This window comes from Symphodus melops, assembly GCF_947650265.1.
Source record: "Symphodus melops genome assembly, chromosome: 17".
In the NCBI taxonomy this organism is placed as follows: domain Eukaryota; kingdom Metazoa; phylum Chordata; class Actinopteri; order Labriformes; family Labridae; genus Symphodus; species Symphodus melops.
This window is the reverse complement of record NC_136707.1, coordinates 624,356-651,978: the sequence shown is the minus strand read 5'-3', so window position 1 is coordinate 651,978 and position 27,623 is coordinate 624,356. Positions and strand designations below refer to the sequence as shown.

The 27,623-nt window shown below is 46.0% G+C and overlaps 3 protein-coding genes and 1 long non-coding RNA gene across 4 annotated transcripts in view; all 4 read left to right on the top strand.

The window, feature by feature from the left end:
- Window positions 1-152, top strand: part of smarca4a (SWI/SNF related BAF chromatin remodeling complex subunit ATPase 4a) — a gene marked incomplete at its 3' end in the record, with an annotated part of 7,129 nt that extends 6,977 nt beyond the window's left edge. Inside the window, 1 exon segment of the mRNA XM_079366723.1 lies at window positions 120-152. Coding sequence (XP_079222849.1) covers window positions 120-152 — 33 coding nt within the window.
- Window positions 153-1,558: 1,406 nt separating this feature from the next.
- Window positions 1,559-2,387, top strand: LOC306838048. The gene is made up of 3 exons (XR_013781025.1): window positions 1,559-1,643; window positions 1,799-1,855; window positions 2,062-2,387. It is a non-coding gene; the product is annotated as an uncharacterized lncRNA (long non-coding RNA).
- A 3,935-nt stretch (window positions 2,388-6,322) lies between these two features.
- ldlra (low density lipoprotein receptor a) lies at window positions 6,323-17,118 on the top strand. The gene is made up of 17 exons (XM_079366279.1): window positions 6,323-6,745; window positions 9,471-9,596; window positions 9,670-9,792; window positions 9,880-10,260; window positions 10,386-10,508; window positions 10,604-10,726; window positions 10,889-11,008; window positions 11,569-11,694; window positions 12,121-12,520; window positions 12,605-12,723; window positions 13,204-13,343; window positions 13,439-13,580; window positions 13,761-13,898; window positions 14,208-14,519; window positions 14,858-14,938; window positions 15,041-15,204; window positions 15,761-17,118. The coding sequence occupies exons 1-17, from the start codon at window positions 6,661-6,663 to the stop codon at window positions 15,815-15,817; spliced, it is 2,760 nt and encodes a 919-aa protein (XP_079222405.1). The 5' UTR covers window positions 6,323-6,660; the 3' UTR covers window positions 15,818-17,118.
- Window positions 17,119-20,964: 3,846 nt separating this feature from the next.
- On the top strand, window positions 20,965-27,341 carry kri1 (KRI1 homolog). Its single transcript, XM_079366991.1, has 18 exons — window positions 20,965-21,178; window positions 21,281-21,354; window positions 21,433-21,532; window positions 21,649-21,748; window positions 21,843-21,897; window positions 21,979-22,028; window positions 22,109-22,211; window positions 22,416-22,493; window positions 23,096-23,205; window positions 23,307-23,535; window positions 23,624-23,794; window positions 24,955-25,030; window positions 25,112-25,224; window positions 25,334-25,496; window positions 25,612-25,742; window positions 26,317-26,381; window positions 26,486-26,581; window positions 26,685-27,341. Exons 1-18 carry the CDS (start codon window positions 21,094-21,096, stop codon window positions 27,166-27,168), a joined length of 2,283 nt encoding a protein of 760 aa, XP_079223117.1. The 5' UTR covers window positions 20,965-21,093; the 3' UTR covers window positions 27,169-27,341.
- The last annotated feature ends 282 nt before the right edge of the window (window positions 27,342-27,623 follow it).

Sequence of the window (27,623 nt, the reverse complement as noted above, 5' to 3'; positions counted from 1 at the left end):
CTGATGACTGCTAACCCGGTGGGGCGTCCAAAACGCTCCGTCTTAAATATGACCGTCATGAAAAATGTCTCAAACTGTGTCAGTGACGTCTTTTAACGTTTCTCCCGTGTCCTCCTCAGGAGCGCTCGGCCAGCGGCAGCGACGAGGACTGAAGTGTGCCCCGCTCTTGATCGGACCAACGACCCCCCCCCCCCTCCCCACCTGAGCCCCCTTGACTGGACTTTATATATTTTACTTAGATACAGCAGGGAGTCAGTTTGTGAACAGGCCTAGTTTTACCTAGATGAGCTGATTTTTAGTTTGTATTCTCATTAAAGTGTAACATTTATTAAAAAATATGAAGTCCACTTCCATATTTAAACCATGCCCCCCCCCTCATTATGAATAGTAAGTGTCTCTTTGTTTTCCTCCTATAAATGAATAAGGACAGAGTTTGAATAATCGACTGAGCATGGGCCATAAAAGACACCCAACTGTTTGTTTTTTTTTTGTCTTTTTTTTTAAGTGCTGTTAATTTTGTCGTCTTTTCTTTAAGACACGTGAAGCGGGAGGAAAAGTGTGTAACTGACGTCCCTTTTTTTCTGAATGCATGTCGTGAGTGTCTGTGGAAGAAGGAAAGAAAAGGAAAAAAAAAAAAAAAAAAAAAAGCACCTGGATGTGTCTTCGCTATTATCTCTGTGTGTTTAATTTAAGACTACAAGCGGGATCACGGTACGTCCCGCCCTGCAGCCCTCCCTCTCAGGTCGTGTATGAATTTGGGGGGAGGGAGGGATAGGACCATATTCTCGTGTCAGTGTCACTGGATTCCAAAAAACTACAATAAAGGCATCTCATGATTACTCACTGTGGTCTTCACTGTCTGCTCATCGTCTCTGGCTGCACTGAGCCCGTCTGGACACTAGAGGGCGCTCTAAGCTCAGGCAGGTTGTTACATGAAGCTGGTCAAGGTGATTCTGGAGTCTGTTGGCCGGCCTCGGGACATGTTCTCCCCTCTTCTCCACTTTTTCACTTGTGAGAGTCCAAGTGGCCGACCTTCATACAAGTTTAGCTCTAGGATGGGGGGGGGGGGGGGGGTTACCATAATCCCACTGTGACGTCACAAGGAGAGCACGTTTGAAACGGAGCATTTTCGTGTTTGTTGTCAGACTTCTGCAGACCATTAAACTGGATGAGTTTATTACACGTGGGTCTGTAGACACTCAGGTCTCCCAGATAAATATTCAAAAACACTGTTAAAGTTGATTTGTTTATATATATATATATATATATATATATATATATATATATATATATATGTATATACAGTATGTGTCCACTTCTTGGAGCGTTACATCCTAACCTGGGGGGGCGATTACGTTTGCCTTCATCAGTTTGAGCTTCAGGTGACTTCATTCGTACATTTGTTTTACAGTAAACAAGTTTGACATCCAACCCGACACTCCGACTATGAAACATGTATCGAGGAACAGGAAGGAACCGATTTAACACCAGCTCCGACGTTAAAGAGTGATTCTAATAATCATGATAAAACACTTCCTGGATGGTTAGAATCCGTGTGTGTAGACCAACTGTGGGGGTCCCACTTTATCTTAGTTACAGGGGGGGGGGGGTTATAGCCCACCGTTCAGAGATCTCTGCCAGCTGTAAGTTCTCAATAACACATTTTTCAGACTCGGCACGTGTGGGAGTTTCTTAAAGCTTCTGCAGGAGCATCCTCGGCGGTGCGTGTCATCTTTTATCTTCTTGATCTGGGTTTACGATCAGCTCTCTCTCTCTCTCTCTCTCTCTACGCACAAAGGTCCCTCATTGACCCTGACATACATCATCCCACTCTGCTGCACGTGAGTGTCGAGGGGTAAGTGCCCCAACACCTGCACAAACATGAGGGGGTGAGAGCTGCTCTGTGCGGGGGTTTCTCCTCCCTTCGGTTTTAGATTTAGTGGAACTGTAACCCCGTGTGTGTGTGTGTGTGTGTGTGTGCGTGTGTGCGTGTGTCTGCAGACTCTTTACTGTGTGAATATTTGTATTTGAGTTTTTTTTTATCAAGTTGTCTTCATGCAGCAAACCTCCAGTGTTGAATGAAGCTGAATGCAGGAAGTGTAACATCCTGCAGTACCTGGAGTGTCCACTAGAGGCTGGCTGCAGCAGCACAGGAAGTCACATACACACCCATTCAAACAGCCTGTTTTTACAGCAGACATGAACATGTTTACAGCCTGCTTCAAAAAACCAAATAGGTGTGATTAGCTCATGTCTCCATCCACACACACTGTACGGGGGGAATGTTTTGATGACTCAGCAGTTTTGATTGGATGAAGGATCAGAGTTATTCACAATACAATAGACTCTTTACTCAGCAGTCTCTTCCATCAGTGTGTGAATGTGTGAAAGAGTAGTGAGGGATTTTGGACACAGACCAGATCTTTTGAAGGGGTTTAAAGGTTTGTGCTCCTTTTCTCAACTTAAACTTATTTAAATCATGTAAACATATCTGAGGAATCTGACTCGGTCTTTCTGTGTTCAGACACTTTCAGACAAATGCAAATACAAACACAAGTCTGTTGATTTAATATTCTCCTTCAACACAGCGTCTGTCTTATCTCCTTTTTTCTTTATTGAGCGGCGCTCCCCCACGGGGGCCACAATGACGTCACGGCCTTCCAGGAATGTGTCCTCGCGCTGAAAAAACACAAATATGAAAAAAAAAAAAAAAAAAAGTGATGTTTTCTGCAGATGATGGATGGCTGACTTCAAAAATGTTCAAATTGCACGAGAAATCTGTCGTTACCGAACTCTTCCCCGCTCTGAACGCCACACTCACGAGCTGCAGCCGGAAACATGCGTAGGAGGACTTGATTTAACCTTCAGAGAGAAGATACAGAAATCGGTTACAACCAGCGCACTGTTTGTTTTGACAGCAGGAGTGGTGAATGTGAAAAGGGCCCCAAGTTTGTGCGCGGAGGGGGGGGGGGGGGGGACATACTGGAAGAACAAGAAAGTGTTTACAGAGGCCATGGTAAGGAGGTTGAGATCCGTTGAGCTTTAAGTAGAGGGGTGTGTTCTGCTGTCTCTGAGACGAAGCTCACCTGCAGCTCTGATGAGAGATCTCTCAGGAACTCCTCCCTCCATCTTCTCAATCAGCGGTTCAAACATGATGTGGGATCATCCAGGAAGTTAAGAGGTTAACTCCGACACAGTTACAGTTCAGAAACAGTCCATGTTTAAATGGACCCAGTTTTTTTTATTGTTGTTGCAGAGGCCAGAAAATTCCACGTCACTTCTTATTAAAGGGAGCTGATTGTGCAGTACAGTGGGGCTTCATGTGGGCGGGTTCAACTGTTTCTGATGACTCTTGTGTTTAATACATTTATTCTGTTAAACGGTGGGAACGTTTGTAACCTTTTTTTTCTGCAGCTCTGAATAATGTTATAATCATTATGTGAAAATGATTCGGACGGAAGTTTCTGAAGCTGGAAGCTGAAAATCAAATCTTTATGAAGCAGATTTGAGTTAAAGGAGCAGTATGTAGCTCCGCCCCCTAGTGTTTAACATGTGTACTGCAGTCTACACTCTAATCATCACAGAGAGCTGTCTGGCTCCGCCCCCTCCTCTCACACAGGTCAGCATGTAGTGGGACACTGTAGCTTCAGTGTTTAGCCAGCTCTGCATGTGGTGGACACTGTAGCTTCAGTGTTTAGCCAGCTCTGCATGTGGTGGACACTGTAGCTTCAGTGTTTAGCCAGCTCTGCATGTGGTGGACACTGTAGCTTCAGTGTTTAGCCAGCTCTGCATGTGGTGGACACTGTAGCTTCAGTGTTTAGCCAGTTCTGCATGTGGTGCACACTGTAGCTTCAGTGTTTAGCCAGCTCTGCATGTGGTGGACACTGTAGCTTCAGTGTTTAGCCAGCTCTGCATGTGGTGGACACTGTAGCTTCAGTGTTTAGCCAGCTCTGCATGTGGTGGACACTGTAGCTTCAGTGTTTAGCCAGCTCTGCATGTGATGGACACTGTAGCTTCAGTGTTTAGCCAGCTCTGCATGGGTCTGTAAAGCTTTCTGCGTTCTAACCTCTCTCCATGTTTCATCTCCAACATTGATCCTAGTTTGAGCAGCTTTCTGCTGCTGGAGCTTATTAGAAACATGCAGAGGCTTTTTAGCTCGGGTACAATCACTTCTATCTGAAGCAGTTCCACTGCCCGCTTCCATCGCTTAATAATTACTATAACAACTCTTTTATAAACTTTAATTTTTGGGATCCATATTTGGAGGCGCTATAAGATGTTTTGATGTCAGAGGATTTTCTGTGCACTTGAGCTCTTTTTCCATGTATCGTTATTTCCATTTAAATAAAGTCTCTACAGAGAATGTGTGCCGTGTATCTGTTCCACACACGCTTGGCGTGGACTCTCGTGGGTTGTATTTCATGGCGGCAGTCTGACAGCCTTGGCCTCGATCCATTCGTAGCTTCTGTGAGGCAGATCTTCAGAGGAAACCTGACTCTGTTATTACCGACCAGATGGTTTTTTTGGGGGGGGTTTTCACGCTGAGGCTCTCTCACGTGCCCGGGTTAACTGGACATACACATGTGTGTGGTTATCACTCGTCTTTGGACGTTGAAATCGCTCAGTGTACATTTATCTGGAGCAGCGATGAAGGTCAAGCAGGATAAAATCTGACCTGGACGATAAAAACTATGGTGGGGTCTGAGAGGGCGTCTGGTGTTATCTGACCTTCCTGTAACAGACACGGTGTATTTATTTAGCTCGATGACGGAGCAGACATTTGTCCTGCTGTCGCTCCTTGTTGTTCCCTTCTTCCATGAAGTGATCCGAAAAGAAACATCTGGATTATTTAACGTTTACACTCACAGACCTGAACTGAAAAGCTCTTTTCTCCTCTGGTCGGTTCAAGGTTGTTGTTTTTTTTTTTTTCAGGTTTTTATCTCTTTACTATCCCTTTTTTTTTATTATCTCTTTGTACTTTATCTCCGCGCCTCCCCTCAAGTAAACCTGATGCTAACCCGGCTCGGTTTAAGACTTTGAACCTCACATAACACGCTGTTTTTTTATGAGAAGAGGAAGCTGTGATAGTGAGGGATTTATAATCAGGTGTTACTCTCTGCTCTGTGAGGTTGTAATAGTCCATCAGCTTATTTTCTGTGTCTTCATAGACGGTTAAAAACAAGTTGAAAACAACACTCTGGTGTTGTTACAGAAAGTGGAGCGTCGCCGTGTGCTAACCCGGGTTGTTTGGTTGTTTAAGCGTCTACTTGGTCAGCAGCCAAACATTCGGACCGTCACAGGACACATCAGGGGACAAAGTGTCGACGTGGAATCAGTCCACTCAGGTCATCGTATTTACTTCAGAAAGTCGCTTTTGTAACAAAATCAACACGAGTGAGACAGATCTGAGGACGTCCTCAGAAAAACCACATAAACAAGAGGAAGAGGACAAACAATCCCAGAATACAGAATTCACTTCGGCGTGTTTGGGGTAAAAGACATTCAGGACATCGTCTGCAACAACAACATGTTTTTCAGAAGCTTTTATATTTTTACTTGCAAAGACTTCATATCCTTAAAGCGGCGATGAAAAATGACACTAATTGGGAAGTGCAATAGTTGCAGTTCCTGGAGTGTCCACTAGAGGCTGGCTGCAGACGTCTCAGAAGTCCCATTCAAGAGTGTCTGTTTTTTAAATAAGAAATAAACACGTGTGATTTGGTTAGCTCGAGCCTTTAAGAGGGCTGATTATTTTTATGACTCACATATTTTTGTTTTATGAAGGATAATAAGATTTATTCACAATAAGGGGCGTGGCTTATCTGACTGATCAGCGGGCGAGTGTATTGTAGCTGTTTGTCGGGATGCTTAAAACCCCGCCTTCGCCCCAGCTCTCAGCCTGCTCATTGGACGACCGGTTGAGACATTATTTACAATCATGGCGATCACAGCGCCCCCTACATCGATCAACGGGTGACGTCACTGACGCTTTATGTAAGTTTAATCAATTTTTTTTATCTGGTAAATAAAGTTTATTTTATTTAAATAAAGTTTTTTTTTTAAGGTTATATGGAGGGAGAACTCCTTAGTAAACACCATGAGATCCCGAAGATTTATATCTAATCATTTAAACTATTTTTCTGATAATTGTAATTTATGACAAAGACGTTTAAACTTTTATGGTATGTTAACAGCTTGGCAGCTTTGGGCTTCCGTAGTTCTTCTCTGGAGGACTCAATAATCCGAGTTTCTTTAAATCCTTTCAGTTTATTTGTATTTAATTCTCCGGGGAATGACAGTGAACTTGAACCTCTGCTGACTCTCTGAAAGGGTTAATCGTAGTAAGAAGCTCCGCCCACCGGATTGTTGAGGCTGTGAGCCTCAGAAATCACACCACCGCAGGGCCCGCCTTCCCCCGCCCGGGCCCCTCGTGGCCCCTCGTGGCCCCGCCCACCGCTGGACCACATTGAAATGGGTCTGAAGTTGTTGTCAAACATTACAGTGTGCCGAGCATCCCTCCTCAGCTCCTTCAGCACGAGCAGCTTTAACGCAGCAGAGCACGCGGAGGCATAAACTAGACCCTCTGACAAACAGCAGCCACACTTCTCACATTCATTTAATTATTATTATTATTACTGTTTTAATATCAGTGAAGGTTACATGCAGCTTCCAGTCCGGCTGGAGAACATGGGACGGCCTGGCCTCGCCTCACTGTTGCTCCTCTCCTGCTCCTTCATCCAGACATGTAAGTGATTTTATTTCTTCCAATTATGTCATTAATTAGCTCGTGTTGCGCGTGGCATCCGTTTCAATCCCAGTTGCAACCAGTGCCACGCTTCAGCTTTCTGTTATTTTCTACATGCATGTGTTAAAAAAAAAAGAGAAAGTGTTGATAAATGTGTTTTGTGTTGAGAGGTGTGGGTTTAAAATGCCCACTCCTCTGACAGCACAGGATGCAAGGTGCAGGGTGTGTGTGTGTGGGGGGGGGGGCGCAATGATTCTGAGAATGTAGGTCAAATATCTCCCTCTCCATGATACCAGCACAATGCCTCCCCACGCGCTCATCCACATATTTCATTACAGTAATTATTAATAATGTCTGCTGAGTGCTGCAGGCTCCAACAGGGTGATAATGAACAAGAGTAAAACAACTTTCTTTACAACACAGCTCACTTATCTGCTTTGTTATGGACTCTTCTTCATCGTCCCTATAAATGAAGTATATTATAATAATATGATATAAATCAGTATCACAGTTAAACTCCTCCCTTTGACTCACAGAGCTTTTTATTTAAACAGAGCAAAGCTTTTTTTTTTTTTTTTTTAACTCCACGCCGGTTTTTGAATGGAGCTGAGTGTTTTGTGCTTTTCATTCATACACTGGCGCTCAGCAGGCTGTGCAGCCAATGAGCATGCAGCAGTGTGAATACAGTCTGTGCAAAGACATCAAGCGGGGTTTGAAAAAAAAAAAAAAAAAAAAGGCAGATTTTTGAAGCCATTCATAATGTGGGAAACGGGCGCCACTTTAAAGCCAGCAGCAGCAGGAAGGAAAAAAAACATTTGGATGAACTTGACCGAACACTGCGACTGTTTTCATCCCGTATTCTCTCGACATGATGCAACATCCAGCGTGTTTGCAGGAGTCTTTTTTTTTTCTTCCCATTAGCATATCGTGGTTATGAATGGATCCCCTCCAACTCTTCATCCTCCAGTGCAAACACACAGGCTTTGTCCCACACAGGCATTCCTCCAGTTTGGGCCGCACACCCCGTCAGACGGGTTCCCAGTGTGTTGGTTCTGAGAAACGGTGTGTTGTGAAACATGTTCGAACTGGTTGTCGCCCACACACACACACACACACACACACACACACACACACACACACACACACACTTCAACAACACTCTCACAGATGATGAAACGTGTCCGACCAAAACGTTGGGAAATCTTCTCGCTTCCCAAGAAACAGAATTTGTGCTGATTGACGACCTGAGAGAGACGAGAAGGAGACGGCTCATTTGCGCCCTTGTTAGCTTCAGATTCAAAAACCCTGCATGTCACAGACGGGGCAACAAACAGACGCAGCACCGACTCTGCACTGAATCAATACCGCTGCCGTTTGGTCCGCTGCGTCTGCCAAGGTCTGAACTTTAAGCCCTTTAAGCAAACAGCCGCTCAGCGAGTCGTCGGCTTCGTGGAATGAGACGAGATCTATACTGAGGACAAAAATCCTGCTGCTGCTTTCTCCTCCTTTATTTCCCAACATTCAACTTAAAGCCAAATGATTCAGAGTCTCTCTGACTTGGTCTGATCCCTGTGAGGTCACGCGGTCGGTTAGACTATCTTTATGGCGAGGGCAATAACGCCAACGGAAGTAGATTTCACCCCGATGACAATAAAGTGATTAAAGTGAATACTACAGCGCTGGTGTAATCACGTCCTTAAAGAAACACCTTTTGACCACGAGCACGACGGCAGATGTTTGACTTGAAGCTCTTCTGATTTCTTCTTCTGCTCAATAATTCATGACACCTACACATCCATATTTAATGACTGGAGTCTATCCTTTGTTTTTTACTCTCACTGTATCTGGACTTGGAGATGCTAAATGGCGAGCTTGTGGTGGTGTTTCCTCGTGGTGGGGTAAGCCCCTCCCCCTGCCCCCCCCCCCCCCGTTCAGAAACAGGTGGCGATCCAGACTCCAGAGCTCCTGGGGGGCCGGAGGGAGGAAGGGCCCGCGGTACTTCTTCATGAAGTGCGTACAGTCTGATTGGTTCTTCCAGTTGGGTGACTCTGAGGATGGGGGTTGGGAGCTGTGTGTGTGTGTGTGTGTGTGTGTGTGTGTGTGTGTGTGTGATGTATGTGACGTGTTTGTGTTGTTGTCGTGACCTTGTGATAACGGCGGGCTGCACTGTTATCAAACGTACAGAATCCACCTTTCACTCCGAGCTGCAGCATTTATCTGCCCTGTTTAAACAAACAGCAGACACGTGTGCAGCTGTGCATGTGTGTGTGTGTGTGTGTGTGTGTGTGTGTGTGTGTGTGTGTGTGCATGTGTGTGTGACATGTCAGACTGATTACCTTCGGCCCCCTTCCTCCGCTGGAGGCAGATTTATCGCCTCCAAGACGGCAGAGCAAGAGGCTTCAAATGTGAACCGTCTGTGACGAGATTCCACTTTGCTCGTGTTTCGTCCTGAGTCAGAAGATTCACACGTTCCTCATTTTCAGAGAATATGTTCTTAAATGTCTCTCTTGATCCTCCGACCCTCCCGAGACGTTTCTAGGAACACCAGCTGGTTGACATTTCTGCTTTTTTTTTTGTGGCGAGTCTCGTCAACAACAGGACGAATTATAACCATTAAAATCGGGACAGATATTCCTGCTCCCACCGGGGCGTTTTCATCGTGTTCATTCTGTCAGCTTCCTCTCCGTTGGCTCACGATAGGATGATCTCCTTGTTTGTGTCACAGATGCTTTGACTACATGTGGAACCAGGCAGTTCCAGTGTGGGAATGGGAAATGCGTCACCAGCAGATGGGTGTGTGACGGTACGGACGACTGCGGCGACGGCACGGATGAACTTCCCGGTACCTGCTGTGAGTATCTGTCGATCCTACGCTCGCTCGCTCGGGCGATCGTGCCGTCTTTAACTTCGTGTTTCACTCGTAGCTGCCAGAACGTGTCGGACGACAGAGTTCAGCTGCTCGGATCGCCTGAACCAGTGCGTCCCAAACTCCTGGCGCTGTGATGGAAAAGCCGACTGTGAGAACGGAGCGGATGAAGAGCGATGTGGTGAGTGGACTTCAGGCGCCGACGTTTCTCTTCCTCTGAGCTGGGTTTTTTTTTTAAACGCCTTTCTGTACGTTTTCTCCGTCGCAGCGCCGAAGCAGTGCACGAACACGGAGTTCCGCTGCAGAAACGGCCAATGCGTCTCGTCCTCCTTCGTGTGCGACGACGAGGCGGATTGTGACGACGGCAGCGACGAAGCCTCCTGCCCGCCCGTCACCTGCAGCTCCTCCTCCTTCCAGTGCAACAACACCGTGTGCATACCGAACCTGTGGGCCTGCGACGGTGACGCTGACTGCACCGACGGCTCCGACGAGTGGCAGGATAACTGCGGCCCGGAGAAACCGGACGCTGGTCCCGTTCACCAGTGCTCCTCTTTGGAGTTTCGCTGTGGAAGTGGGGAATGCATCCACAGCAGCTGGAAGTGCGACGGCGGTGCAGACTGCCACGATCGCTCGGACGAGGCAAACTGTGGTACGCCTTTGTTCTCTTCCTGTTTGCACACTTTCTCTTTCGAATGCTAATCACGTGAAAACAACACGCTGCTTCTCATCATCCTTGGTACTCGTTCCAATCGGCTTCCTGTTGCTCCCCTGCAGCCCGTGCCACCTGCCGTCCCGATGAGTTCCAGTGCACCGATGGCGCCTGTATCCACGGTAGCCGCCAATGCAACCATCAATACGACTGCAGGGACATGAGCGACGAAGCCGGCTGTGTCAACGGTAAGAAATCACCTCCCAGACGTTCGACTGCAGGGTGACGAGTGAGCGTCAGTAACCCCGATCTTTTCCTTTCGTCTCGTCCGTCTCATGCACAGCGACCCACTGCGAGGGCCCCACGAGGTTCAAGTGCCGCAGTGGAGAATGCATTAGCATGGAGAAGGTGTGTGACAGGCGGCGTGATTGCAGGGATTGGTCAGATGAGCCTCTTCGGGAATGTGGTGAGTACAGAGGCCTGTCATCCATATCCGTCGGCTTAATTACTACTTCTTCTACTTAATGAGAGTGTCTGCTGCTGGAGAGTGCTACTTCATGTGCATCCTCCAAAACAACAACGAAAAAAAAAAAAAAAATGGCCGACATTTTCTTTCCTCCCACCACAGGCTCCAACGAGTGCATGTACAACAACGGCGGCTGCTCTCATATTTGCAACGACCTGAAGATCGGCTACGAGTGCCTGTGTCCTGCTGGATTTCGTTTAGTCGACACCAAACGATGTGAAGGTAACAAACTGTTCATGAAGTCACTCCGAGAAGTTGCCCTCCATACTTTTTAACGCACGTCTCTCATTGTGTTCACATGGCGTCCATTTTCCTCCGGTCGGGATTGGAAGCTTAAATAACTTTAAGCCGCATGGCTGAGGTCAAGGTCAAGGTCGCACGCTGAATAAACAATGATATAATTTTACTGTGATGCAATATATTACACAATAAAAGATAGTGAACGGTGGGTTAGATTTGATGTTCTAGACAGCGTGAACATTTATTTTATTTAAAATTAACCAGGAGAAACCTCGTTGAGATGAAGAATCTCAACGAGACAAGTTTACGAGAAAACTTGGGAACCTTGAACGCAGCGGTCTGCCCGCACGGCCACGTCGACCGTCGACCGTCTGAAACACGTTGAGCGCCAACCGTGAACTTCAGTCAGCTAAACAAACGATCTGTGTGCTGTTTCGTAAATGTATTAATGGACTGACTTTGTGTGAGATAACGAGAGATATCATCATCATTATCGATTCAGTGACTCAGCTTTTTTTTTCCCTCTCTCGTCTCTCCGTCAGATATCGATGAATGTGCCGAACCTGACACCTGCAGCCAGATCTGCATTAACCTGATGGGCAGTTATAAATGTCAGTGTGAGGAGGGGTACCAGGTCGACCCGGCAACCAAAGCCTGCAAGGCCATTGGTGAGTATCGGAGCTGCGGGTCATTGCCTGCCTGAAAAACTAAATGAGGTTGTTGTCCTCAGGTGATTCGGGACCTCGTTCCAGATTTTAGCGTCTGGATGAAAGAGCGACTTCCTGACTTGTGTTGGATCTTAAAACTAGAGCACCAAGTCCTTTCAGTCCTCTGTTGGATTGCGGTTTCGTCTAGACGGGGATTCTGGGTGCTGGACAGTACACACACCCAAAGACACGCCATAAGCTGCTTTAATCGACATTAAATGTGAATAATCGCCATCGCCCTCAGACTGCTCACCTATAGGACAAAAGAATAACAACAGTTTGTCCCCATTGGTCCGCAGGTCAAAATGAACGCCACCGAGTTGTTTGGTTAAAATGTTTGAATTTAATCCAGGTGAAAAAAATCAGCTGCCCGCTCTGATGTTTCAGGTACGATCGCCTACCTCTACTTCACCAACCGTCACGAGGTCAGGAAGATGACCCTGGACAAGAGCGAGTACACCCGAGTCATCCCCCGTCTGAAGAACGTCGTGGCTGTCGACATGAACATGGCCACCAAAGAGATCTACTGGTCGGACATCTCCAACAAAAAGATCTACAGAGCGCCGATGGACTCGGCTGACGACTCGACCAGTCACAGCACCGTCATCAACAGCGACGTTGATGCTCCTGAAGGAATCGCCTTTGACTGGGTCCACGGGAACCTCTACTGGACTGACAGCATCCGCAGCACCATCTCCGTGGCAACCGCCGACGGCAGCCGCCGCAAAACCCTCTTCCGGCAAAACTTATCGAAACCTCGCTCCATTGTGGTCGATCCCCAAAACAAGTACGTCTAACGGCCTCCCTCAGTTCATGTGTTCAGTCACATGATCAGAAAATAACAAGTGCATCCTTCTCCATTTCCTCAAAGCTTCGTTTACTGGACGGACTGGGGCAGTCCTGCAAAGATTGAGAGGGCAGGACTGAACGGAGGAGACCGCACCGCTCTGGTCACCGACAACATCGAGTGGCCCAATGGGATCACGCTTGGTAGGTTGAATGCTAATTATTCTAAATCCACTCTGATCCTGTATTTGATCATGTCTATAAACCCCTCTATTTCAGCCCTGCTCAGAACAGGCTGTTTCTGTGTCTGTAGCTTTAAATATGTAAATGAGCTGTGTCTGACCACGCCCCCTCTCTGGAAGGGCTCGGGGGTACTCGCTGCTTTCTGGCTCCATGTCCTATTGTTTACGGTGAGAAGGCAGACTCAGAGGGCAGAACAAACACCTAGCTGTGGGAGTGTCACCCACCTGGGGGAGGGGCTACTGCCCTTTGTGATGTCATGAAGGGAACATCTCCAAACAGCCTGTTTGAGCACACATTTTCTCAAAAGTGGAGCAGGCAGAAGACGAAGAGGATGGACTAGAGACGAGGAGTTGATGTGACCTCACAGTGTTGCACAACATCAAAATGTTGATCTTTTGTTTTAATTGAATTATTGCCCCCCCCCTCTCCCCCCCCCTCCAGACCTGCTGAACCAGCGGCTCTACTGGGTGGACTCCAAGCTGCACACCCTCTCCAGTATCGACGTTCAGGGCGGTGGTCGACGCACCCTCATCGTCGATGAACACAACCTGGCTCATCCGTTGGGTCTCACTGTGTTTGAGGTAAATGTTGATCAGCATGACAATTACAACGCGCCATGAACACATCACCGCTGCTGCTGTGATTATTGATCTTTGGCTGCACGCTGTGCTCACAGGAGAGAGTGTTCTGGACAGACGTCAGTAACAACGCCATCCTCAGCGCCAACAGGCTGACAGGAGATGACATCAGACCGATAGCGGAGCACCTGTCGTCACCTGAAGACATTATTCTCTACCATAACCTCAAACAGCCTGCTGGTGAGAGACAACACTTCTTCTCCATGTTTACATGTTGCTGACGTCATACGGCCTTCTTCTTCTTCTGTGTTTAAAGTTGGTACCAATGAGTGTCAGTTTTCTTCCCTCTCTCTCTTTGCTGTTTTGTTTTGATGGTGATTTGAGGCGTTTCTTTGACACCTGTTTGTTTTTCCGTTGCAGGTAGGAACTGGTGCCAGGTATCCCGCTGCGAGTTCATGTGTCTGGCTGCTCCGCAAGTTGGCAGACATCCCCCGAAATACACCTGCGTCTGTCCCGATAGCATGATGCTAGCCAGGGATATGAGGACGTGCGTGCCTGGTATGTGTGTGTGTGTGTGTGTGTGTGTGTGTGTGTGTGAGACATGTATGTTGTGTCCACACTGAAACCTCCTGTCAAAACTTAAGTTGTGTTGTTCTTGGTAACCATGGAGACGAGTCTCATCTCAGCAAGTGGAGCGTAGCGTCCAGACTCTTCTCTCCATCCTCTTTTCAAAACCGTCTCCATGACAACCATGTTTACAGATCTTACAGATGCTAAACGTCTGCAGAGCTTCCTAAATTAAATTACAACCGATGACGATGATCATTCACATCTTCTAAATAGAATTAAAACTCTCTTCTTCATCAGCTGTTCCGACACCTGAAGCCCCCGCGCAGCCTCAAGGTCCAGTCACCGAGCCGCCGCCTCCTCCAGCAGCACCACGCAGCACCACGCCAGAACCGCAGGCCCGCACCACACCTGAGCTCCAGGTCCCCACCACCACCGCGGCACCCGTCGAGACCACCAAGACTCCAGCCAGACCCCCTCCCAGGACCACCAGACCTCCTCCCAGGACCACCAGACCCCCTCCCAGGACCACCACACCTGAACCCAGGAAGACGACACCCAGGCCCGTGAAGGTTCTGCAGACCACCACGGAGTCTCCGGTCACCTCTCCAGGCACGTTCAAGTAGCACCGACTCAGAATGTAATTTACGTGACGAGGTGAGCGAGGACAAACAGAGCAGCGAGCTGAAGAGAATTCAGAACTTCAGATCGTTTCTGGTGTTTGCAAACTTCACCGGGTGAAACTTTTGAACTTTTGTAACCTCTGTAATCCAACACATGTTGATCTATAACAAGCTGAGGATGTTTTGGGGACGTTGCTTACGTCCGACATGCACAGAATCCACGTTTGTGTGTCAGTGGGGGGGTTTCATGGTAAACACGCAGCGAGGTCTTTAAACTCCAGCTTCATGGATCATTAACTTTTTCCTTTGTTTTTTTTCCTTTTTCAGATTCAAGACCTGATTTTGCAGCAGTTGTTCCCAACCCGGCCTCCACCGCCCCGCTGGCTCTCTATATAATCCTGCCTCTCGGTGAGTTGCTTTACAGTCCACTTCAAAAAAACAACAACAACAACAACAAAAAGCAGCAAAATCTTGAATGAGTAACGTCTCCCCTCTGACGCCTCTTCGCAGTGATTCTTTGCATAGCTGCTGTTGGAGGAGTGCTGCTGTGGAGGAACTACAGACTCAAGAACACCAACACCATTCACTTCGACAACCCGGTCTATCAGAAGACCACCGAGGACCAGGTGCACATTTGGAGGAGCCACAGCCCTGACGGTTACTCATACCCAAAAGTAAGTCACTCCATTTTCTGACAGTGTCGTCTTTCCGCTCCTTTAGCCAAACGTACCGCGGCACCATTTCAGCTAGCTGCCTCGCTGGTTTCACACTCGCAGCCTGAGCACATCGAGCAGTGTACGGCGAGACATGACGGTACATCACGGCCTGATCAACTCAGCTAGGTGGATATCATGTTTGATATTTGCACGACTGCACACACTCTGACAGTGAGAGCAGAGCCGCAGAACTGTCAGAGAGCATTGTAAAGAGGCACGCTTGTGTCATGTGACCTCCTCCTCTGATCACAAGAGTTGCACGAGAGAAGCGTTTGCAGAAAATCACTGCAGACCTCCAGCTGACAGGAAGTACTTGTTGAGTGTGTGACGGCGTTTGTATGTGAGCCCTCAGGTCGTGGGAAAGCGAGCTTTACGAAAGTGGGCGTCGAACAGCGTGAGCATGACTTTCACACGGTGAACGCCGGTGTTCATAGACCCCTCCTTCAGAAGCTTCTTGCCGTGTCTTTTGTGTCACTCGCATCGTCTGACGTTCACGTTTGTGTTTTTCCTTCAGAGACAAGTCGTGAGCTTGACTGAGGAGGCAGACAACCCGGCCTTCACGGAAAACTGAAGACGACGTGAGCGTGGCGTGGACAGAAGAGCCTCGCTGACGAAGCTGCCGTAGAGATGCTCTCGCTGCATCGTGACCTCACAAAGAAAAAAGAAAGAAAAGGAAGCTGAAGCCAGGATGATGAAACAAACCACTATATCCTCAGAGAAACGCGCTCGCCCTCAGAGTGGAGACGCCACGGTCAAGCGTTTATTTCAGGTTGAAAAACAACTCCTCAGCACGTCATACCAAATCACCAGACAATCCAGCGTTGTGTTTCCTCCTCCTGACTGTGACACTGACGCTGTCGCTGCAGAACTGTGTCACGATGACGACACGGAGCTCGTCCAACTTCTGAGACGTGCGATTCACAACTCATTTTTTGTAAATATCACTTTTAGTTGTTTTTTTGTAGATTCATGGAACAGAACAAACTGATTATCTGACAGATACGAGTATGCTAAACATGAAGCTAAAGCTAGCAGCCAGTTAGCTTTGCTAAGTTCAGAGAGGAGCTAAACGGAGACAACGATTCAAGTTATCTCAAGTTTTAAAGAAGACGCTTTGTGGATTTTTTTTTACCTTTGGACAAAGCTATTCTCTGTTTACCCATTTCCTTTTTTTTTGTTGCTAAATTAAGCTTTTCTTATGCTGCGTTCACGAGCTCCTCGGATAGTCCCGGTTTCAGAGTTGGAATGGATTTAAAGTTCATCATTACTGAAAAACCAGTTTTGTCCGCACTCTTCCAAGTCTGGAAGACTCTTTCCAGAGTCTCCGAGTTGTTGAGACACTTTCCAACTCTGAAACTCATTCTTCCGATGCGTCCGACGCCACATGAATGCAGCGTTTACCCCACACACGTGAGCGTGACGTCAATCTCAGCCAAGGAAGCGAACAAGAATTTTCCAAAATGGCAAACTATTGTAATCAAGGGAAACATTTAGTGTACAGTATGATGGATGGATAGATAGATAGATAGATAGATAGATAGATAGATAGATAGATAGATAGATACTTTATTGATGGGGGAAATTCAATATGATGCATGTGCCGAGTCAACCTGTGTGACCTCAATGAGACTATTCAGAGTTTATTTAGCAGTTTTTGCCTCAGTGGTGGAGAGACACGATCCAGTAGGACGGACAGACGCTGCTGCAGTTTACCTTAGAAAACACACGTGACACACTCTGTGTTTGAACCTTCAACATGTGGTCACAACACGCCGCCAGCAGCCGTCAGTTTCAGCTCCTGATTTGTGATTGGCCGTCTGTGCGTTGGAGAGCCAGCTTTAAATTTTCCCTCTCAAAGCCTCTCTTGGTCCTTTGGGGGGGTGGGAGGGGGGGGGGCACATTCCTGAGACACTGAAAAGCTTTGATTCTCCCACGTGTGTGACCAATTGGGTCAATGCTAAAGCTTCTGTACCGCGGCACGTGTTTATTTACATCCTCCCTCAGGACCTGAACTTGACTTACACGAGCATTCCTCTGAAAACAAAGCCATGTGCCCCGTCGTGGCTCCACGAGAAACACGCTTCTCTCTCTGGCAGGTTGAGTGTTTTTAAACTAATGTGTGCCTTTGAACAGTTTGTTCAGTAATTCCTGTTGGTGCTATTGAGATCAATGGATTTGTATCAAATCAGTGTGTTTGTGTCACATGAGGATTTTTATCCCGGACTAACTGTGCAGGTAGATGGTGTAAATATGTTCATAAATGTACATATGTTCTGTCATAATGTCGCTGTTCTACACCTTGTTGTAAACTTTTGAACATTTGATGTAAATAAATAAATGCTTCTATTTATTATAGAATCACCAGCGTGTTGGTTCACTTTTTTTTTTTTTTACACTTTTTTTACACTTTACATTTCCTTGACATAAACTCGCTCTGTAATTAAAGGGATACTTCACCCATTTGCATGAAGCTGTGTATCATTAGAAACATGGTAGTAGTGTTGAATGGTCGTGAGTCCAGCCCTCATTTTGCCCTGAGACGAGAAAAATATGTTTTTCTTTGCCTGGAAGTTTTCTTCATGTGATGCAATATGACGCTTCTTGCATCACATGAAGAAAACTTTCAAGCAAAGAAAAACATATTTTTCTCGTTCAGCAAATAATGTGACTAATTTCCTCCTCTGTTTATAAGCTAGCTGTTTTAACTGTCTCTATAAGCTAACTATCTTTTCATCTTAAAGGAGACATATTATGAAAAATCCACTTTCACAGTGTTTTTGAACGTTTATTCTACAGACCCACAACACGTGAAATAAATCCATCCAGTCGTTTGTCAGTCAGAGACGAATCATCATCTCTCCATGATCTCATCAGAAATGTTTGACTTATAAATAAATACTCTCATGGATGTTTTTGGTTCTGGTTTCTTAAATGGAGCAAAGCCACGTCTTACTTTTCTGCTCTTTGTTGCCGCTCACGTATGATTAATGGCAGCGGGGAGGTTTTGAAAAAATGTTCAGCAGCATGTTGTCCAGTTTCCATCCGACAGAGTTTGGTATGCACACATGGCAGAAAACATAAAAAGAGCTGGTTTTTTTCTTCTCTCTTATTTTTACAGTGGGGGTCGTTTGTGTGTGTGTGTGTGTGTGTGTGTGTGTGTGTGTGTGTGTGTTAGAGGGTGCTTTTGTAGTTCTTCTGCTGAAAACCGGCCCTCTTTCTTGGAAGGTGAGGTCGTCACAGGGAAAGGAAAAACCACACACGTTTTTTGGGGGAAATTCTCCCACACATGTCGAGTGAAAAACAATCCGAGTGTGCGTTTATTTACACACACAAAGTCAAATATGATCAACTTAGAGTGCTTCTGTAACTTTTCAGACTGTGCGCTCAAAATATACAGTTAAACCTACTTTTCTTTCCTTCATGTGTAAAGAATTAAAGTGTTTGTTGTTTTTTTTAGGAAAAAGCTATTCATGAAACTAGTGTGTCAACAGAGAGCCTGTTTTCGAAAGTGTCCTCTTAAAGTTTTGTGAAGTCTTAAAATACACAAGATTTCTAAAGTTTACGTCAAATTAATGATTCTTTATTTGCAAACTTTGCAGAAGTAAAGACAAAGAGAGCAGCATTTGGACCAGTGCCTGGACACTCATCACGACCCACATTTCTGCTCCTTTTCAACCAATCACACATGAAAGATTGTACCGTTTGGACCTCAGACAGAACAGAACATGTGACATGGGTCCACTGGGTCGACCAATCTGATGGACCGGTTATATCTCGACAATGTTTACCTTTATAAACCTTTATGATGAAATTATTCAAATTGCATTTTAATTGGCTTTTTTTTTTTCAAGTCAATAAAATTTAATTCTGTGTCAGATTTTTTTTTTTGTACAACAACAACAGCTATCAGAAAAAACGGGGGTTAGACAACCCCCGCTTTTTTATTTTTACAGTCTTTTTTTTAATTTTTATTTTAATTTTTACAGTCTATGTTTTTGACCCTTATAATCCCACACGTCACGTGCAGAGGTCACGTGCAGAGGTCAAGGCTGACGAGGAGCGGAAATGTTCGGCTGATAAGAAGAAGAGATGCAGTGACACATCGACAGACAAACAGATGAAGAAACAACATATGATCCTGTGTATACACCGTCATGTATGACATTATTGTCCCTGTGAGTTTACATGTTCAGTCTCCACATTTGTTTTTGTAAAATGTGTGCTTTAAAGAAAAGGTGGATCTGAATTCTTGGACGTGATTAATCATTGATTTTGCTGAAAAGGTCAAGTACAGTGGGCCGTCTCGTTCCTGTTACTCCCAGAGATTAATGGGAAATGTGTGTTTTTTTTCCCTCCAAAAACGTTCAGCTTAAAGAAAGCCCGTTTTTTTCTGTTTGTAAATTAAACATTCATATATCATTACATTTCGTCCATTGAGATGACATTACTGTGCAAGTTTAAATAAAGAAGTTGTTGGGGACGTGATGACGATATACCAAACATGGGCTCACCTGATCCTGGTCAGGTGTTCAGGCACTGGACCGTCACTGACCTTTATTCAGAGCCAGGCTGTGTTTGATTGGTTGATCGGCTCGATCGCTCACGCCACTGACCGGACAGACTAATAGACTAATAGAGCGAATCACAATATTTGAGAAGCTTTTGCAAACGAGAGGTCTGTAGATATTTTAGTTTGCATGTTCACATACTGTATGCACTCCTGAGTGCTTTGACACTTCTGCAAAACTCCAGACGTTTTACAGACAGATCTGAATGTTTCACTCAGACTTGATCCTGAGGTTTATTTTGGAAGCTCGTGAAGTTCAAGCTTTGTTGTTGGCTGTGTAGTCTCATCCCTCACACTTTATCCGTTTACTCTTCTCGTACAGATTGTCCTGTTCTCTGCAAACAGACACTGACTTCTAGCTGAATGTCTCATTTACCCTCATGTTTATTTAGAAACTTCATTTACCTGGAAATACTTTTGTTTTTGTTTTGTTAAGCCTCCTGACAAACCGTTACACGGCGCCCACCTGTCAATCAGCTCAGCTACACACCTCATCCATTCAAAACTGCTGAGTCATCAAAACATTCATCTGAAGGAAGGAATCTGTTTTGTCTCATTTTGTAAAATAAATCATGAGAGAATTGTATCATGTGTTAAGTGAATCATGACGTCCCTACTAACCACTGCATCACCGGGCACACCATCTTTATGTCTCCTTCACAATAAATCTAACACAAAAAGCTACATAAAAACTCATTCATCTCTAGTATATTTGTCAAATATTAAAAGATAAGCATTCCTACAAATATCCTGAAAGTCTCTTAAAATAATGTTCGCTGTGTTTATCACAAAATGAATGAATCTGAATTTCCAGGAAACAGGACAACGTGTTTAATTATTTAATTTACAAATACAGATAGAGCTGTTTCACAGATGCAAAACGACAATAAATAGAATAAATACATTTACAGAACACTTTTAGAACCTACATAATAAAAAACAAAATAATTAAATATGTATAGTTAATAAAATATCATTATGTCGACACATGAATGTATTTAACAATCTCTATAATCATCCATTTTATTAAATGTCACAGAGTACATTTTATAGTTCTCTAAAAAATGTGAACTTTTTATTTATTTTGGTCGAATTTAATTCATTGTATAAATCCAGCGCGCCCTCTAGTGGGGAGACTGAGTCATCTGTGACGTCTGCACCGGAAACCACGTGGTCCAGTTTTTACACACGCGCATGTAGCAGCCGCAGCTGGGATGGTGTTCTCTGTAGTGTAGTAACATCAAAACATAATATAAAGTGATTTTTTGTTCATCGGCAGCATGGAGGGAAAATCGGAATTAAAAATAAACTCAAAGTTCGCTGAGAAATATGAAAAATATCGACAGAAGGAAGAACTGCAGAGACGTGAGTGTGACCAGCTAACCATGCTAACCATGCTAACACAACAACGTGAGGAGAGCGTGGCCGAGTTATTTACTGTGTTATAAATGTGTGTGTGTGTTACAGTGAAGGATAAATACGGAGACCAGGCGGATGACAGTGACTCTGAGTCTGAGTCCAGCTCTGATGACAGTGAAGTGGTGAGAATCCAAAAGGACAACATGGCACAAACTTTAGATTCTGTTGTTTAAAAAAAAGTGTTTTTCTGCCTTTTCCAGGAACTGGACCCGGAGACTGAGAGAGATTTCTACAGAACTTTATCACTGCTGAAGAAGAAGGACCCGAAGATTTATGAGACCGATGCCAAGTTCTACTCAGGTGATCCATCCATCCATCTTTATACCTGAGAGAGGACGACGCTCTCTTCCTCTGTGATCAGACAGGAAACATGCTGTGTCACATGTTGACCTGTGTGAGCGCCATCTTCGTTTCAGAGGCGTCGACCAGCGAGGAGCAGCCTTCGACCTCGAAGAAAGGCGTGAAGCCCATGTACCTGAAGGACTACGAGCGTGCGGTCATACTGGAGCGAGAAGGGTGAGTCCGGACTGAAGCTGCTTTCATAACACTTACGATACATACGTGTGACGCGTGTTCACCGTCCTGCCATCGATTCATTTCACTCTGACAGAAAATATGAAGACGACGAGGACAGCGACGACGAGGAGGCGATCAAGAGACGAGAGGTGACGTGTGTTTCACTCCCAACAGTGAAGAGATCTCGACGAGTGTCACATGTTTTAATCGTCTTTGTGTTTCCTTCACAGCGAGCCGCCTCCCCGAGCTACATGCAGGAGCAGAGGGAGCTGAAGGAAAGGTGAGACTCGAACGACCTCGAAGGTTCAGCGAGCAGGAAGACGGCCGACTGACTGACTGACGATAAAATCCTTTTTTCAGCTTCCGGAAGTTCATCCAGGACAGCGACGAGGACGACGAAGGCAGCGAGGGAGAGAAGGGACCCCAGCTGCTGACCAGGAGGATCAAAACGCAGGACGAGAAGGTGTGACGCTGACGCCCGTCACTTCCTGTCGGAGAAAGGAGACGAACACGCTCTGGATAAACTCGTGTGTGTGTGTGTGTGTGTGTGTGTGTGTGTGTGTGTGTGTGTGTGTGTGTGTGTGTGTGTGTGTGTGTGTGTGTGTGTGTGTGTGTGTGTGTGTGTGTGTGTGTGTGTGTGTGTGTGTGTGTGTGTGTGTGTTTGTAGGATAAAGAAGAATCAGACTACGTGGACTGGCTGAAGGGTCAGGCGGAGCTCGAGGGCCCGGAGGAGCTGAAGGACATGGTGAGTCTTTTTTTATAACAGCTTTGATTATTGATATATTTAACTATGAAAATGAACTTTTGCATCATGTTTGTAAATAAGCAGACTGTTGTTTAACCCTTTAATAACCTGAGCTAAATACAGAAAGATTTAAAAAAAAAAATACATAACCACGTTACAGGTTTGATTCTGAGAAAAATAAATATTAATTTAAAAAAAATTAAAAAAAATAATAATAGTAAAAGATATAATATTAAAATAACAGAAAAATAAATAATAATAATGAAATAATAATAATAATAAAAAAGAAATAATGATAATAAAAAAGAAATAATAAAAATTAAAAAAACAGAAAGAAATCATAATAAAGAAATAATAATAATAATGATAATTAAAAAAAAATACAAAAGAAATATTAAAAAAAAAACAGAAAAAGAAGAACGAAAAAATCCAGGAGATAAAGTTTGGACACAACTTGGATTTGACTTTAAAAAATGTGATTTGACGTTTTTGTCCTTTCTAAACTTCAGTGCAGAACAGAAGCGATGTGTCTTTTTCTTTCCTCTGATCATCACAGTTTGTTTGAAAGTTGGTCACTTCAACATTTTTCTTTGTTGAGACAGAAACACCTGAGAGATTACTGGAACGACCCGGAGCTGGACGACAAGGAGCGTTTCCTGAGAGACTACGTGCTGAACAAAGGTTACCTGGAAGAAGATCGTGAAGAAGAACGGTGAGTTGCTTCCTGTTTACAGGCTGCACGGCGTCATGTGACCGCTCGTCTCCTCGAGGCGCTCGTGCAGCTCGGTTGTTAAATCTTCCCGCTCCCTGAAGGATCCCGACCTACGACGAGCTGATCCGCGACGACGTGGACGACTCGGAAGAGGAAGGCGAGACGTTCCTGGAGCGCCAGGAGGACTTCGAGAGAAGCTACAACTTCCGCTTCGAAGAGCCCGGCGCACAGGAGGTCAAAACGTACCCGCGCAACATCGCCACGTCCGTGCGCTCCAAGGACGAGCGGCGGACGCGCAAGAGAGAGGAAGTGAAGGAGAGGAAGCTGAAGGTACGTCCAACACGCGTGTGACTCTTGGCTGGGGACGTGCGTCATCACGGGTGGTCTCATGAGAACGGGTGGCGTTGGCGTGTTGCAGGAGAAGGAGCAGAAGCGCGAGCAGCTGAAGCAGCTGAAGAACCTGAAGAGGAACGAGATCATGGAGAAGCTGAAGAAGCTGCAGGAGCTGACGGGGAACCAGACGCTCGCCTTCAGTCAGGACGACCTCGAGGGAGACTTCAACCCACAGCAACACGAGCAGCTCATGCAGGTCACACACACACACACACACACACACACACACACACACACACACACACACACAGCAACACACACACACACACACATACAGCAACACACACATACAGCAACACGAGCAGCTCATGCAGGTCACACACACACACACACACACACACACACACACACACAGCAACACACACACACACACACATACAGCAACACGAGCAGCTCATGCAGGTCACACACACACACACACACACACACACACACACACAGCAACACACACACACACACACATACAGCAACACGAGCAGCTCATGCAGGTCACACACACACACACACACACACACACACACACACAGCAACACACACACACACACACACAGCAACACGAGCAGCTCATGCAGGTCACACACACACACACACACACACAGCAACACACACACACACACACACACACACACACACACACACACACACACACACAGCAACACACACACACACACACACACACACACACACACACACACACACACACACACACACACACACACATACAGCAACACACACATACAGCAACACGAGCAGCTCATGCAGGTCACACACACACACACACACACACACACACACACACACACACACACACACATACAGCAACACACACATACAGCAACACGAGCAGCTCATGCAGGTCACACACACACACACACACACACACACACACACAGCAACACACACACACACACACACAGCAACACGAGCAGCTCATGCAGGTCACACACACACACACACACACACACAGCAACACACACACACACACACACACACACAGCAACACGAGCAGCTCATGCAGGTCACACACACACACACACACACACACACGAGCAGCTCATGCAGGTCACACACACACACACACACACACACACACACACAGCAACACGAGCAGCTCATGCAGGTCACACACACACACACACACACACACACATAAAATATTAAATATTAAATATTAAACCCTTTAAAATCTTCCTTTAGTTTAATTGTAATCAGAACACCTGTTAAAGTCTCTGTGATGTCATACTCCTCTTGTCCAATCAGAGGAGGGTGTGTGGCCACGCCCTCCACAGGTGTGCTGTGTTAGTCTATTTAGCTCCATGCTCTGCGTCTCACTCATCTTCTGTTTCCTGTCTTCAGAAGTTCTTTGGAGACGAATATTACGGCGAGCAAGACGGCGAGAAACCTCAGTTTGACGATGACGACGAACCCGAAGGTAAGACGTCAACTTCCTGTTTGATTTGTAGAAACCACGTGAACAGAACGAGACAGAGTAAAAGTTGACTTGTGTCTTTAGAGCACTGGAACTGGGACACGTGGACCGGAGAGGACGGCGGCGATGGCGAGGAGGAGCTCGATGAAGAGGACTATGACGCCTCGGGGCCGCACTGCGACGACGAGAACTTCATCGTGAGTATCGTGTAACCCTGATGGGTATGCCGGACGAGCTTGGAGCCTTGTGATTGGTCCTCGTGAAGAGGACATCCGGTGACTTGAAGTCGTGGTGTTGTTGACGCAGATGGACGCAGACTTCGACCCCAGCGTGCAGACGGCGTCCAAGAAGAAGAAGAAGAAGGAGAGGAAGAAGATGAAGAAGGACGAGCTGCCGCAGACGGGCAAAAGGAGGAAGAAGTCTCACTTCGCCGAGGTCATCACCAAGGAGAAACCTGTGTTTGATCCTCGTGAGTGTCAGTGAGCGACCCGCTGGTCACGTGACCTCGGCGTTCTGCTTTAATATGAAATATAAGAACCGAGCAGGCGTGAAATCTAACGTGCGTGTGCGTGTGTGTGTCTCAGAGGAGAAGTCCTTCGAGCAGTACCTGGACGAGTACTACAAGCTGGACTACGAGGACATCATCGACGACCTCCCGTGCCGGTTCCGTTACAGACAAGTGATGCCCAACGACTTCGGCCTGAGCGTCAGCGAGGTGAGAACCGGCCCGCTAAGCCCCGCCCCTCCTTGGTAACGCCTGTCAATCATTTGTTGATAATCATGAGGTCAGATTATCCGCTTGAGGCTGAATGACCTGCTCGCTCTGTGATGGCTGCTGATTGGCTGCTGGCGAACGATGCTGCAGTGATGAGGATCTGTTCTGACCTGGTATTGTCGTCTCTCCGGGGACGACTCTGACCAGGAAGTGATGTCACTTTAATCTTCTCTCTGAGCAGATCACGCCGGCAGATCGATATTCAGACGCCGATTTAAATCACAGATTCAATAAATTACAAAGTGGCTTCTCTGCAGGGATGTCATCTCTCACCTTAAGTCCCGCCCACAACACTGTCTGATTGGTTAGATGTTTACAGGCGTAATAGCCAATCAACACAGAAGTCTGTGCTCCAGTGACGCGCACAGAAACAGGTCTTAGATTTTGTCGTTGCACATCTGTTCCAGATATCGACCCTTGCTCGGCCGACCTTTGACCCTGACTTTCCAGGAACAATAAAGTTTTTGATTCAAACTGACGAGTGACTCTTCTTCTTCTTGTTTTTTCTTTTCAGATTTTAGAAGCAGACGATAAAGAGCTGAACAGCTGGTGCTCTCTGAAGAAGACCTGCATGTTCAGGTAGAGGCTCCGCCCCCCCGCCCCGCCCCCTCGTTTAAAGCGTCTCTGGGAGTTTAATTTAATAAACCAACATTGTTTTTTTTCTTCTGTTTTGTTCGGTTTAGGTCTGAGAAGGAGGAGATGTGTGATTTGAAGAATTATAAAATCAAAGCTCAGAATGAGAAGAAGAAGAAAGAGATCCTGAGCTCCGTGTATTCTGAGTGAGTAAAACGCCACGCCTGACGCCCGGGCGGCGCCAGAGACCTCCGAGTCCTGATCCTGTAATGTATCTGTATTTAACACGTCTGTGGTTTCACTCTGCAGGGAGGACAAAGAGGCTGCAGAGGCGAGGAGCAAAGTGGGGAAGAAGCGAAGAGACCGTATGAAGAACGCTGAGAAAGAAAGCAGAGGAGCGGAGGACGGAGACGCCACTGCTGCGTCCGAGCTGGACTCTACGAGAGAGACTCTGGCTCAGGCTCTGCGACAGGAAGAGGACGGCGAGGACGTTATGGTTCCCGTGAGTAAGAAAATGAAAGCAGAGGAGGAACCCCAGGCGGCGGTCGCAGCCGAGGAAACGGACGAGGTGAAAATCAGGACGGAGAGGTCGACGTGGTCCAAGAGGAAGCCGAAGCATTCAGGAGGACGAGGAGTCAAAGGATCCGGCGCGGTGAGAATAGGCGGGCGGGAGTTCAGCCGACAGAGACTGAAGGCGTACGGTCTGAATCCCAAGAGACTGTTCTTCAGACAGCTCGGCCGACAGAAACGGAAAGCTCAGGAGAAGAAAGAGAAGCAGAAAAACAAAGAGTGAGAGCGGCCGCTCATCAGAGGTTTAGAGTCTGATTTATTCAAATATGAAAAACATTTAATTCATGTTTATACGTATATATAAGATGACTGAACGGATTTATCTTCTATGTTCATGTTTCTAAAGATTTCATAACTGTAATAAACATTAATAAATCATTCCTCTACTTATTGTCAGTTTTATAGTTTGTTTTTTTTACTCTTTTCTCTTAAATTGTATTTAATCTTCCTAGATTATTTATGTATTTTTACACCCTCCATTGTTCCCCTCTTTGTTTCTTTTTCTTTTCTTCATCCTTCTCTTTGATTTGTATAAACCCTAATCTGCTTGTTTGTTCTTCCTTAGCAGTTAGATATTGAAAAGAAAATTCATGACGTATAAAACATTTTAAATACAGTACCTACAATTTCAAAAAAATTCATCTGATTAATTCAAATGAACGTTTAGACTACTTCCCA